The 15,761-nt window shown below is 36.3% G+C and overlaps 1 protein-coding gene across 5 annotated transcripts in view; it reads right to left on the bottom strand.

Annotated features, from left to right (window-relative positions):
* The window catches only part of GTDC1 (glycosyltransferase like domain containing 1), a 416,322-nt gene that overhangs the window by 75,377 nt on the left and 325,184 nt on the right, over positions 1-15,761 (bottom strand). For all 5 annotated transcript variants that reach the window (XM_017523181.2, XM_037736612.1, XM_017523175.2 and 2 more), the window contains one exon: positions 4,004-4,351. In XM_017523181.2, the coding sequence (XP_017378670.1) occupies positions 4,004-4,351 (348 nt within the window). The remainder of the gene's footprint in view (positions 1-4,003; positions 4,352-15,761) is intronic.

Genomic DNA, 15,761 nt, shown 5'->3' with positions numbered 1-15,761 from the left:
TAATTCCAATAAACAAGAGCTCTTTGGTATCCCAATAATTAAGAGTATGATGAAGGGGTCTTGAGACCAAAGAGTTTGAGAACTGCAGCCTTGAGAGAGTGATCTTTCAATGTATTCTAAATTCGTTTTTTTTTTTTTATCCTTCCAGCAGTGTGTCTTTTATGCCCATTATAATAATTATTAGAGAACACTCACATAAAGATTGGAACCTGGATTAATATTTCAATTTTGTATAATATTTGGGAAGAAAATACTTTAAAAAAAAAAAAACAAGCAGTGCCAATTGCAGCCTATTTTTTTACAGGTCTTTCTCTATAAGTCATTTCTATTAACTGTCCCTTGCTATAGATGTTTATAACAAAACATTAAAGACTGGGTGGAAAGGAGAAAACAAATTACTCTGCAGAGAACCCAGCAACTCTGCTAAAATACTGTCAGTTATTTATCTACTGTCAGCAGATGTTGCACACTATAATCCTTGACAAGCTCAGTTTGAGAAAGAATGAGGAGAGGGGCAAGCATTGCATTTAAGGGCCTGTTCTCATGCACAGACATTTTAACACAGATTTAAAGCCAGAATGTGTCTTCTAGAAAATGTCACTTTTGATTTTGATACATATTCTAGCAAGTAGGCTCTACATTTGGTTGACTTAGTATGAGATATGTTAAAGGCTGACACTATATTTTAGACCATTCATGATCCCAGTGTGGAACTAACACAATGAGGTCAGCATCACTTCATTTTTAGAGTTGGCTACTGCAACTGCATGATTTCATGGGCATATTTTTTATGATAAAGAAGACGGTTTTATTTTTGATTTGTTAGGCAAGGTAATGACAAGATGCAAGAATCCAATTGCCCTCTCCAGTGTTCCTTTCTCCTTTATGTTTACATGGGAAACAATCATCAATGCATTCTCTCTGGTACAGATACATGGCCAAGGTGAAAATGCAACAGATTCCTGCTTCTAAGGACTTTCCTGTAGGCTACTGTAAAGAAAACCCCCCTTTTCCAGCACGGAGTTAAAGCCGCTCATAATACTGACAAGAACATGTGAAGTACAAGGAAGGGGGAGGCTCAAACTAAGAGGGATGAATAAGAAACACAACCCTGGTCATTTCTAGTAGAAACCATAGTTTCCCTCTGAATACTATTCATATTGACTGGTCAATTATATGATTTCCACCATACGATCAGGGTCTAAATAAATGTGTGCTTGTAGCTGGGGATGTTTGATGAATGATGAACCAGAATCTTAATTTTCTAATTCATATTCACCAATTAAAAATAAACTGTATTTTTATGAGCACATTTACATAAATCAGATGATAAAGCATCTACCACTAAAGGGTAGGAGTTCAGCTCACAAAATTTGCATAAATTGTCCTAAAGAAAATATAGGCGTTTTAGATTTTCATTGAAGAGTCTTGCTGCGATGGAACTCTAATGGGCTTAGAACAGTAAATTTTGAAGAAACTGATTGCTACCCCTGTAGCTAGTAAATGTCTGCCTAGACCCAGTGGCATTTGAAAAAAGTGTTTTATCATAAAATTATCCCAGCAGAGTCCATTCTGCAAGATAACATCATCATCATCATCATCAGTACTCCATGCAGGACCCAACAGCTCTGGCACAATATTGCCAGTCATTTATCTGTTGTCAGCACAGGTTACACACTGTAATCCTTGACTGCCTCGGAATTAGAATGTCTTTGATGTCCCCACAAGAGTTTTTTGCCCGAAGGCTTTACCAATGCTCGGCGGCTCAGTGTTTATTCCTCGTAATCTTCCTCTCATCTCCAGGCTAGCAGTGACAGATGGTTATGGGCACACAATAGTATTAAGAGTTTGATATTTTTTTTATGCTGTGCTCTCTGTACAACAAATAGCTATCAGACGCGGGCCAGAGAGCTGACATGGCTCGCTTAGGTAATGGCAAACAAACAGCTCGGGTTGATGCTTTCTGTCATTTCCCCTCCTAACCCTGCTTGTTTTCATTGTATACTCTCAAAGGTAAACTATATTAACCTTATAGACTGTTATTAAAAAGATATATCTATATGAGCATAAAGTGCTTTTCTTTTCTCTTTTTCTTACTCTTTTGATTATGAAAGTAATACTGCTGACATATTGAACAAATATCGAATGTCAACATAAATTTTTAGTGTGTGATAATATCCCCCTTCATATAGCTGTGTGTCAGGCGGGAACCTGCGGATGATGCATAGCAGTAAATAACCCAAACAAAATTAGTTCTCTTGTCAGCTTCTACCTTGTATGTCCCCAGGCATCAGTAAAATTGACTGCACGCTAGATTTTCAAAATTAGCCCTAATGTTAGCTATGTGTCTGGCAACCTCCAAGTTTCCAATGTTCTACTATATTACCCGTAAGGATGAATGTGTTACTTTTATATTTTGGCATTTACTCTTGCTGATGCGGCTTTTTTCCCTCTTCTCCAAATTAAAAATAATTTAGCTTTAACAATAAGAATGTGCACAAACATAATGCTGCATCTCTTTAAGCAACTAACTTTAGGCAATTAAATTAAATTAAAGCAAAAATATACAAAGGAAGAGAGGGAATTATTCAATTTAATATTGTTAATTTTATTAACATAGCACTGTCTTATTTTGTGCAAAGTATCGAATAACATGGTTTTCACTCTTTCCTCCATATTGCTGTTTTGTAACAGCAGTCTAGAAATTATTTAATTTACCATTTTAGAACTGATTTTCTTGCAATAAATAGTACTTCAGAGACAATCAAAGGTTAACGGAATAAAAGAAAAAGGTTTTCAGAGGGGAGTAAATGATGACATCTATTTTACCTTGAAACAGGTTAATCTCATCTAGACTCACTGCATTTTAAAATCACATCAAAGAATATTGAACTCTGTCACATTTGAAATAAAAAATATGATTTAAAAATACATGTCCCTATCTTAGAAAGGCTAAGCTGGAAATGCAAAGTTGCACAAACAAATCCAAAAACACATTCCACATCAACTTTCAAACCCTATATTTTACGTTCATACATTTAGAATCAAAGATGAAAATCCCTTTAGGTACCAGATGCTGCAGATCAACTGGGAGAGCTTCTGGAGTTTTAATGTGCTGGAAGGCAAATCCTCGGCAAAGGCGCTTTGCCCGGCCGGTGTGGTGTGCTTATTACTTCACCTGCAAACGGTTGCTCTCAGAAAATCGGACCTAATGATCAGCCTAGCATCTCTGCAATAAAGAGACCATAATCTGTGGGGGAAGTGAACTCTAATCAGGCCACATGCAGATTAAACTAACTGGGAGGAATAGAAACTAGATTAAAATGTTCATGCCTAATACCAGAAGATTATCGGGACATTTTACCTCTTTAAATCCTAATTTATAGAAGCCAGGGTTAAGTTCGAGTTTATATTTGGTGAGATTACACGCTGCAGTCGATTTTCCTCTGTTTAGGAAAGACTTGGCTAGAAAGTATTTTGCTTAGCACAATACAGAGGCATCTGAGTAAAGGAAATGTTTTCAAATGTACTGACATACATATTATGACAAGTAAGATGAAGCCACTCGGTTGAAACTGGTCAAAGTAGTAAATAATGAAAATTATTCTTGCCTTAATGGTAATACTACTTTATCAGTGTGTATATATGAAATAGTTTTGTGATAACTCTGTGTGTTTGTGTGTGTGTGTGTGTGTGTGTGTGTGTGTGTGCGTGCACGCGCGCGCCTAACATGGAATCTGATTCTTATATTTTGAAACTTTTTGAACAAGACTTGGTATGTTAGATGTGCCTACTCACTACTGTTAGTTGAGCAAATCACTGCAAATAATTATCTGTAATTCAATTTAATCTAGGCACACGACCATTAATATGAGGATATTTAGTAGTACCAGCTTGGCAGACCATTAGTAATACCACTACATTAAAATAATCTTTTTCTAAAGCAATAGGAACAGCAAATTAGTTCCACAACTCTTCCTAAAATTGGCATGCCTTGACTTACCACCTGTGAGGCCAGACAATGTGCAGCAGTCTTTGCTGATTATCAACTTCACCCAAAATGTCGGGATTAACAGTCAGATCTTGTTTATTCTCTCCATGATGACAGCCTGAATTATCTGACGAGTTGGACTTTTTCAAGTCTGATTCCTGTCTTCCTGAGTTACCCAAACATTCTTGTGCAGTAGCAAGGCCAGAGTGTGTATCACACTCTGAATTAAAATTCTTCAATAAATCTTCTGAATCTCTCTGCTCTGGCTGAAAAGGAAGGGCCGTGGACAGAACTGCACCGCCATTTCCTGTAAGGCTGAGCATCTTCTTTAAATGGGTTGTTTTGTGCTTGGGCATGAATCTGTTACAAAAAAAGAATGCAATATACTTTTAGTGGGAAAAAATATGTAAAATTTGTCCTTTACCTTCCTGTAAGGACATAATGATTATATATAAAACTGAGAAAAAAATAAAGATGTTTTAACAAAAATTCTAGAATAAGTGCAAAAAGTAGTAGCCACTAAGAGAAGTTCAAAAGTTTGAAATTGGACTGGGCTGTCATTGAATGGTTTCCAAAGAGTTTCTATGGCTATAAAACTTGCACTGCATATACCATAAAACATAAGATTAGAGAGATGCTTTATCACTTTTCCCTTGCTCATCCTTCTGGATTTCCATTTTCTGTTTTCCAATCGCCACATGGCCCAGTGCTTATTTTCAAGCCATATTTGTTCATTAACCTACAAAAACGTTTGAAACTTCCTTGATTAACACTTGTCATTTCTGCTCATGATCGTTCTGTATTCTTGGGCACCTGAATATATTTTTTATTAAATTTACTTTGCTAATGTTTCCTGAAGTATATTTTAGTATCTTTTTTATTATCATTTATCTCCTATTTTTCCATAACACTTTATCACACAGAGTTCAATATCTGTTACTTACTGATAAGAGAATCAAAATAAAATAAAATCTTAAAAAATAATATAGCTTAAATCCTGTAAGCCACATATACAAATAGAGGGCCTATCCTCAAGGAGCTCACTATCTATTGGAAAGCAAACCATTAATGCTTAGAGCAGAGTGGGAGACAGACACACGAGCAGCCGACTAACCTATGTTGGAACATACGATATACACAATGGCCATTCTAATTTTTTTTAGTGGAGGAGAAGAAGAGATTAATGCTGACTTGGGGCTCAGTAAAGGCTTAAAGAAGGTTTTGGGTAAAGAATTTTGCAAGACAGAGTTGGGGAAACTCTGGAGTCAGAGAACAGGTGACCAAAGGAAAAAGGGGTGAAGAAATACAACTCCTCAGGAAATAATATGCAACCCAAAGAGACTGGGATGTAGGTCTGGATGTAAGGTCTAGAAGGGTAGACTGGGCCAGACTACCAAGTGCTTTCTCAGAGTTCCTGAGCCCCATCCTGAAACTTGGCCCCTTCCATGAATTACTGAGTAGGGGAACAAATAGATTTAGGAGGCAGGTGAAAAAGAAAAACTATTGAAGGAGAGCAAAAGGGAACTTTTGGAAGACTAGAAAGAGAATCCAAGAGTAATATCACACTGTTGAAATGAATCAAGAACCCTTAAAGAATGTGTAAAATGGGACATAAAACACTGCAGAGGTGCTGCACAGCAGAAACAAGAAGCTTCTGGCTTTGTCACGCTGTAAGTCACTGGCTACTCCGATGGGCAATATCCTTGAAGAGCGGTGTGGGCAGAAATCAGACTGCAGGAAATTAGGGTTTGTGTATGAAAGAGAGAAGCAGAGAGAAGGAGATAGAGAGAAGGAAGAGGAAGGTAAGGTTGGACTTTTAAAAATGAGACACATGGACACAGTAGTATTCACTTGGGAATACTTGCTAGGGAAGGAAGAAGGATCCTGAAGAAACAGAAAGATTTTATAAGATGGAAGGAGAAAAACATTATAATATGTGTGATCATGGTGTAGGGTCTTATAAAAGATAATAAACCTAGCTGTCTTACAAAGCTGAGGGAAGAAGAAAAAATTGAAGCTGAAAAACCAAAACAACTTTAGCTAGCAGGTGTAGAATCTAAAGAGTTGCATTATTAAAGCATTAGGTCAGGTCATCTATTTCAGGTGAGGTGTACAGAGGCGGAGATGGGCTTTTAGAAACTCACTGAGGCATCAGGACAGTCACCGTGGAGACAGAGAGAGGGTGTTAAAAAGGGCTGAAAGCAAGATCTGATGGGCAACACTAAGAAACAGTGGAGGAGCCACAGGAGCTAGAAACAAAGTCTTCGGTTGTAGTACACTATGCACATTCCAGAACCAAAAAGATTCTTTTGGGGGCTTCTATGTTTGTTTCATAAACAAACATAATTTCTATTCTAATTTCAAATACCTTGAGAAAACTCAAAAATACATAAGAACTCCCAAGTAATAAATAGATGATTGTATATAGAAAGATAAAACACAATGATACTAACCCCTTAAATATGCCCTAATAAAATAATAAATTTAGTCCTTGATTTAAAAAGGAAAGAAACCTGCATGTGTATAGTTTCAAACCTCATAGACGCCAAATCACTGTGGGAACGAGTCAACTTCTTCCTGAAACAAATTCAAAATACTGAAGAGATTCAGAAAGTAAACACAACAAAAAATTGCCATTAATCACCACAAAAGGTAGAAAAAAAATAGAATTATTATGACAGTATCTTCAATTCTACTAAAGAAATGAAACACACGGTAAAAGAAGGAACATCTGTACATATCTGGAAAACAAAGCAAGTGAAGTAACCTATTTGTTTATGTCAGATAAAGAGTGCCAGGCAAGCTTAAAAAGGATTTGAACAGAATTACAAACTTAGTGGATGAAGGATTCACCAATAAATAAATAAATAAATAAATGGGATTCAAACAACATATCTTCATTTTAGAAAACAGCATCATGATCCATCTTACTATTAAAATTCATTTATATTGGCCAGCATGTGAGCAAAATTGCAAATTAAAAGAGATGAGAGATTGGCTAAAAGGTTGTAAACAATAGGAATTGGTAACTGACAAGGAATTTCGCTGTGGGCAAGGCACGAGGCCTGCTTTTATTCAACACGTTCCATAAATGTTCTTAAGGATGAAAGGAATCCCATGTTAACACAGGTTGCAGATGACTGACTTGATAGGTGGTAGTGAATAGGGACATGGAAAGATGCAGAATACAAACAAGGACAGTAATTAAAACAGCTTACAAATTTCATGAAATTGAAAGAAATCAAAATAAACCTTTAATGCAAGTAGGGCACATGGAAAACACCAGTTAGACCATCCCGAATTTGACAAGATGAGCATGAGTTGATTTGATTCAGCTAACTGATGCCATTTAGTTCTGGATCTTGTTGTACAGGGAAGGAAGACACTAAGTCTGTTAGGATAGAGCCCTGTGCAAAAGCTGATATCATCTGGGGCATCTGAGAACTATATATGTTTGAAAATTAGAGAGTGTTTAGAAGAGCAATAATAATAATTAAGGCAATGGAAGAACTGATTTATGAGGACAGATTAAAGGAGCTAACTGTGAATAGCCTGGTTAAGTGACAACTAGAAGGGTACATAATAAGAGTCTCCAAGGAAAAAGAATAATTATTTAGCTTGGTACAAGGGGGTATAACTAGGAGTAACGAGATGAAATTAAGAATGGGAAAATTTTAGCTGAATTTCAAGGAAAACTCCCTGATGGTATAATTTATTAGCTCATGGAATCAATTCCGTATGGAAATGCTACAGCTAGGGAAACTTAATAATAGAACTGGACAAGATACCAATAAATATATAGATAACAACCCGGTACTTGAAAGAAAGTAGTTACAGGCTGGGTTTTCCTTATTTATAACATCTTTTCATATTTTTCTTATAATCTATTCATTATAGTGATCATCACCAAAAGAAGTATTTAGGCAATTAGCTAAATCTAACAGGGTATTTCCTTTAGTTGGGGAAAGTGAAAAACACTTTAGTTTTCATATACTCTGTGGTAAGAATGAAGGCAAAAGCTGAAATATTTTTGTGCTACTTTGTTACAATAAAGCTAGTCTTGAAATAGGCTGGACAAATGTATTAATAATTTTAAAAACAAAACAAAACAAACCACATCCACCATCCCACACAGTCTATTCTGATTCTCTGTGCCATGAAACTCATATTTTCACAGACATATTTAATATAAACAATTTATTGCCATAATAGAAATCAAAAAAACTTTATTTCAGCTTTTCTAAATGTAGCTCTATGGTCAATTACTTCACATCAATACCAAGATCAAATAGGCATAATACTAACAAGCAGTTTGCTTAATAATAGTCACCACACTAATTAACCCATCCAGAACATTCTTAATCAGACACTATTTATAATGTACAGTTAAGAGAAGCCTGGCAATATAAGCTGCTCTATGCTAATAAAAAAAGAAAATAATACTTTACTGATGGAGTGAAAACTGGTTTTTCTATAGAACTGGACAGAACGTTTGTGCTGTCCTGGCATTAACTCAATGACGTGACTATGCAAATAGGCACATGTCTGAACACTTCTTTTCTCTTTCCAAGTTCCAACTGTGGTGGAGGTGTTAATGAGAAGAGAAAAGGTCCTGAGGTAAGAAGAGAAAGAGAGAAAAGAAAGGGTCAGAAGAAAAACAGTAATCTGTGTATGTCAGGCTTCTCATTTAATCATTTCCCCATTTTTCTTAAATAAATTTTACTGTCCATCTTACAGAATGCTTTTTCCTGTTTCCAAATCTCTTAGAAACTTCACCAGAGCCTGTTTCTATCTTTAGAAATATTCTGATTGCCATAATCATTTCCAATCTGTTATTACCATGGGACTTCCACCCCCAACTCCTTTCCAAACAATAACCCATATGTGAAACAGAAACAGAGCCTCTTCCTGCCGCCCATCCTCTCAAACTCCCTTCCTCCCCACCTCTGTCCACCAGTATGGTTCCAGAGGCATTGCCACAAAACCCCAGTACTACGTTGGGCAATGTTTAAAGACACAGTTGGAACAAGCACTTTCTGGACCTAAATATATACCCCTCACCACAGCCCCCATGTCTAAACACAAACCTAAGATGGACCTATAGGAACGGCCAAGTCTTTCTTCTCAGATCAACCAGGAAAAGACTAGATTTGAGAGAAGTTTCAAATGTCATTAAGATTGATGGTAAGGAAAAGAAATGCTCTGGGCACCTTAGGTTATTTCTGCTATAGTCAAGAGGCTATAGTCCTTGCAGTTGACTCACAGAGGTAGTCAAAAGGCAGGCAATAAAGTTAACATGAAACAAGTCAACTTTGGACATTCATGTTGATTCATGTGCCATTGAAGAAAATGTCATGGCTGAAAATGCATGCCAGGGTGGAATGCATTCCTCACAACTGTCTTTCTGAGAGGTTTTAATAAAAAGTACTTAAAATATAAGTTCAATCTATAACCTCATAAATAAATGCCCAAGGATAAAAGTCCATACGACAGAGATTATTAGTCATCTTGTTTCTCAAAACACATTTGGAAGACAGCAGGTGAAAAAGTAATGATACGAATTAGTGTATGATTAAAGAGAAAGAGAGTGTAATGGATAAACGATTATTCCATATTTGAGCCAGGAAAGTGACATGAGGATGTTAGCAACTAGAATAAGGAAACTGGCCTACATGTGGGGCAGCCAAGGAGAGACGGAGTGGAAGCTCAGTGTGTCCTGTTTTAGCTCAGGTTTGGGGGAGGGAGGAGTAGTTGTATCCTTCAGGCTGGTGTTTCACAGGTGTGTTTTGTGCAACACTAATTCCATGAAACACGTGTAGATGCTGCACCTGAGATGGTTTTATTGGAAAACAAGTTTGGAAAATGCTGAGTTAAATAAAGTTAAAGATTTCTTTACTATAGAACTCCCCAACGTACATGGTACTGTATATTATAAACATGTTCATTCAGTAACTCTTTCGTTTATTCAAAAAGTACTTATTGAGCACCTAATATGTGATGGGGATGTGATAATTGTTTCCCAAACTTAATGGAACAAATAACCTATCCTCCTCTTCACCCATCCCTGCAGGACACAGCTTAAGAATTAACAGTCAACAAAGGTTACTCTATGAAATATTACTTGAGGTCCTAGGATGTGATTAGCCACAGTCTGAGAAGCATGGAGCAGCACGATGGGTGGTAACATATTTCATATGACAGAGATTGCAAAAGGAATGAGAAATACATTTACATGGGAAAATGATGAAACCCAAACCTGAAGCCATACACCAATGTGACATACCAGTAGACAAAAGGACATCTGAAAGAAAGCAGGAGAACCAGTAAAAAAGGGACAGAAAATATAGTTCAAGGCTAATATGGATGACAGCAGAATAAATATCAAGTTTTTATCAAAATGATTTAGGTAGATTCCTGGATAGAAACCAAATTGAGGAAAAAGAAAATAGAAATTAAATAACTTTTCTAAAACTAACTGGGAAGACACATTGAGGCAGTTCAGCGATCTAAGGCCTTGGGTGATTTACAACCAAAACTATTCATTGTTGCCAAACAATGTGTTGGAAATTAATTATAAAATTAACATTTTTAGAATCTAGCCACATAAGCAAATGTCACAGATAATTAAAAAATCATGCTAGCTCACATGTGTTCAATATATCACTTACATGATGAGCAGATTTATATAACCTATAAAGTTTGAAAGTAAAAATTTTGATATGGCATACTCATGTGTACACATACACCCCCATTCCTCTACTACACTATCTTCACTAAATAAAGGAATCAAAAGCAAGGAAACCCATATCATTATAAAACTGGATGCTTGGAGACTACAACATAAAATAGAAAGAAACACTTATTGTTGGCTGGTTGGCTGCAGTATGGCTGCATGCTTTGCTTTGCTGGTAATGGCTAAAAGCTAATATTCATAAAAGAGGTGGCACATGTCTCTGAAGGATGTTTCAGTAAGAAACTCTGGCAGAACATTATTTAAATATACCTGAATCACAGATGAGCCAGTCATGATGCACACCACGCAAACGCTCTGGGGGAACACCTGCTAGGCCCCACCGTGGTTGTGAGGCTATGTTGTTAGATATTCAATGCTTGGTGCCTGAAATTTTGCCTCTCATGGTACAAACTTTTAAAGCCAACATGAAATATTGACAGCAGTCCGTGAGAGGATACTAAGCAAGAGTGTCTTGCTTAGACTATGAAGAATCTGTGATTAAAAAAATGGGATCCACAGAAATTAGCTATAGTTAAAATTAAGCAAACACTACTTACTGGCCTGAGTAATGCATGCTGAAATGGGAAGAACATCTGTAGTTATTAGACTGACCTCATTAGCCATGAGTGGTCCCAGGGATAAGACACTTAGCAAAGACAGCAGCATCTTCCATTGAAAAGAGAAACTTCCATTGTTAAAAAGAAGCGTTAGCTTTCTCTTCTCTGCTTTAAAAGGTGCATCATTTCCTGATGTCTGTCCTTTCAATAGCTGGGATATATATGGGCTGTCATAAGGAAAAGATGGCTCTATTTTCAGCAGCCCGTTCCTTTATATTTTTATTTCCCACTACTATTTCTAAGAGTCATTTCTGAAAATCTAACACTTTCCACATAACCTCATTTATACCATTTGCTTATATGACCTCTTCTGGCAACACAGTTTATGTGATTAGCATTATTTAACTTAAATAATTATGCCTAAATTCCCCATTCTCTCTTAATTTCAAAGTGTTTTAGATTGTATACATTGCTAATTTAACTGCCTACTAGTATGAGCAGTTTGTCTTATTCAATTTTATAAAATCCCTTTAGGATATATTCCTCCCACGCAGAAAATTTAAGGTCCTTATGAATGTATGAGAATAAGAAAAGCTACCTTGCATGTTGCCAGAACAAATGTTTATCAAACCCAGAGCCATCCTTGCTAACATATGTACACTCACTTCTCACGATCCCTACTCCCCCCTAAAAAGAGCTCTCTAAGAACAACAACAAAACTCTCTCGTTTACGCAAGGTTTACTCTAGTAATTCAACACAGTTTGGCAGAGCCCTAGGCTGAACTGAAAACAGGAAATCTTTATTTTCCTACCTCCACTTTAAAACATTCTCCGCCCAATGGTGGTCAATTTCCCAAGGTCTTTATACTACTTTCTCAGTATCCAGGTAACTCCCAATACCTACTCACCTCCCACTCCACCACTGCCACTATGGGTCTCCTTGCAGCCTACCTTGAAACTAAGTCCCATCTGGGTCCAGCCCTGAATCATGCTGGGCTCTCTGTTATTGGTCTTGCTGGAAACTAATCTTAAATTGTCACAATGCATTCATCATATTTTGTGCTCAATGCATTTCAACAGAGGCAATACCTTAACTCAAGGGAACTAATCACAAATGGGATATGTTCAGGTACTACAGAAAGCCTGTGAGGAAGATTATTTTGGGGGACAGGTAAAGAAATCTCTGTCAAGGACCTCAAGTTACTCCACTCAAGTAACATGTATGTGGAAAGGGAGTGGAAAGAATCCAGGCTGTATTGGTATAGAGGATTGCACAGGCATTTCTTCAATTTTGAAGTTTATTCAAATCAGTTAATTTCTCTGAACCTCGGTTTTCTAATCTGTAAAACAGGCTGGTAATATCTGCTCTTGTAAATTTCTCAAGAGCATTAAAAAGGACAACATGTGTGGGGCATGACATGTAGTAGGAGCTGAGTAAATCTAAGTAAACGCACCATTACTTGCTCCCCTACATGACGTCCATACTTAAGCCATGTTGGGTAACACTACATTCCCTAGTCAGTCAGTAAATGAGTCACTGTGTTGACTCAGCAAATGTTCATTCAAAAAATATTTAAGACCCTTCCATGTTTAAGAGGTTGTGTCTGCACTATGAAGCTTTTAGTATGTGTAGTGACATTTCATACATACTGATTTTGGTCTGTTAGCCCCCCAAATTATAAATTACCCATATAATCTTTAAACTAAATCATGTTTACTAAACTGTGTTATCTCTGTCACTCAAAAGACTTAACGTTTTCCAAACTTAATAATCTGCATATCATTTTTTCTATTTGTAACTCAGAAGCCAAGTTTCAAAAGCTTCTATTTATTCACCTCACTTAATATGATGATGGTATAGAACAATGAAAGGTTTTCCCAATATGGATCTGAAGTAATCTCTTCCAAGCAAGAGGAAGTTGCTGTTTCCCATGTACATTTGCTCTACTTTCTCTGTAACAATTTACCTTGTCCACAAGTAAATGTTCTCATAACCTTTGGAATCAGATATCTCCTATAGCAACAATAAAGCATTAATGGAAACCCTAAAAACGGTTTCTAAGCATGTTCTATTCCATGATTTTTTGGGAAAGCCATTATTTGGAGGCTAAAAATAGGATGGGAAAATGTACTGGTACTGAAGAAAGAATAACTTTCTTCTTTCGAAACCAATGTAAGAATTATCCTAGGGCAGTGTTTCTAATTTGAGAGATTCTTTTGGAGTATGACATGATTTTACTGAATACTACGGCAGAAAAAGGTCAATGGGACAACAATATGATGGGTCAAATTTCCTGAACAGAGTATCAGAATAGTAACAGAAAAGGAGACACTATATTTCTGTTGATAGACAGTGACAAACATACACTATTTTGAAAGAATAACAAGCTGACTATCAATACTGATGAGAAAATGTGGGGAATAAAAAGGAGAAATGTTTGTAAATTTTATTCGAAAGCCAAATGTTACTTTTTTAAAAATTAAAATACATAAATAAATAATAAAGATTTGTGTTTCAGGAAAGGAATTTTTCTTTAAAATCTGGTTGTGAATAAAGTCATTTAATCTTTCTAAACCTGAGTTTTCTCATCTGAACAATGAGAATGAGGCTAGTCTTAGAATTCTCACAGAGGTAATAAGGATTAAGCATCTAATCAAGTCTAATGATTATCTTATTATTAAGAGGCAAAATGGCAAAAAAAAAAAAAGGGGGGTCTAGGCATATTGACTGGTTGTAAATTCAGGGCTCTGTCACTTTTTAGCTTACCCGAGAAAAGTCTTTTCTCTAAGAATCAGTTGTGTCATCTGTAAAATGGGAATAAAAGTAACACTACCGTGCAGAATTATGTTCCCATGTTGCTTGGCACATATTAAGAACTCAGTTATTACTGATCACTATTTTTTATTATTGATAATAGTGGTAAAGATCATCACTGCATTTAATTGTTATTAGAGAAACACTCAACATTCTAAAACCTCTAGTCCACTGACTAAAACACTCCACTGACCCTTTCATAGTTGAGCCTACTTTATAAACTAGAGACCCGTGTCTTCTTCAAGACACATTTTTCTTATTACTTCTTATACCTTAGTCATCCGCTTGAGGCAGGTACTTTTAATGTTATCTTCTTTTCATTTGCATACTAATCAAATAATTGTACTCATACCTAGAGATGCATTAATTGCAAAAGGATCCAATGTTATTAACTAAATGAATATATTCCTCCACTTCTATTATGTCTTTCCTATGATACTGTTTTCTACCTTGCACTTTTCCTTGTCTTTCCTTCATTTTTCTGAGAGGTTCTTTCATTTTCCTTCTTAAAACTGCATAAACCAGGAAAATAAAACCAGAAAATTTAAAACTTCAGTTTCCAGATCTCTGAAGCATGAACAGATGGACATCAAAAATCTAATCTTTTTTTCTTTTCATTTGCCTATCCACAACCTGAATATATCAAAATTACCAGCAAAGCCAACTTTCAGCACAACCACCTTTTTTTTTTTTTTTTTTTTCTGGCTCCCACATTAAATGTTAGGACACTAAGTATTGATTCAATTCAAATTCTGATGATATTGCTATCTAATTTTTAGGCCATAGAAACTGACCTCATCCAGAATATTGGAAAACATAACTTTGTTAATTTTACATCTGAAATAAAACCTTTAAGTATACAAAATGATATATAAACAATTCTACTTACTTCAGCTTTTCTACATTTTTTAGTACTTCTTAGGAAAAAGGGAGTAAAAATAAAACAGATGGATACATTTGAAATATCTGACTTGCTGGGCCATTACTCATTACTACAGTATAAGCAAGGCTTGAAGGCAAAGACAGCAAATACTCAGTGAAAACACTGAGTAAAAAAGATTCAGAGAAAGAAACAGTCACTCATCATTCAACAAAAATTAGAGTGCCTACTATCTGCCAGGTAAATTAGCTAAGATATCCTCATGGAACATATAATGTCGTAGGTGCTTCAATCAGGGGAGAATTAGGTGCTACAAGATAAGAACCCAGCCCTAGAAAGGGTGTTAGTACCAGAGAAGGCTCTCTAGGGAAGATGATCTGAAGTCATGACCTTCATGATGATTAGAAGTTAGCCAGGTATGGGAGCAAGAGCTGGGTTGTGCTAAGAGTAACAGCATGAGCATAAGGCCCAGGGAAAGAGAGAACATGGTCCAGAGATAAAAAGCAAAATACGGCCAGAGCATTGACTGGGCAGACGTAGATGGGAAGGTATGGTGAGGGGAAGGACAAAAGATGAGGCCTGAAAAATAATAAGCAGGGAGAGGTCTTTCTGTCCTTAATGATACAAGCGAGGGGCCAGATTCAGTCTGGATAAACATTCCGGATATAGCTTAAACGGATTGGGGCAAAGATGGTAGAGCAAACACCAATGGTCAATCCTCCCTTGCCTTTTCAATTACTACTAAAATAATGGTAGGAAATTTATTTAAAAGGCATACACTCACT

This window comes from Cebus imitator, unplaced genomic scaffold (assembly GCF_001604975.1).
Source record: "Cebus imitator isolate Cc_AM_T3 unplaced genomic scaffold, Cebus_imitator-1.0 Scaffold27, whole genome shotgun sequence".
Lineage (NCBI taxonomy): Eukaryota > Metazoa > Chordata > Mammalia > Primates > Cebidae > Cebus > Cebus imitator.
Note: the sequence above shows the minus strand (reverse complement) of the source record. Positions and strands in the feature narration are given on the sequence as shown.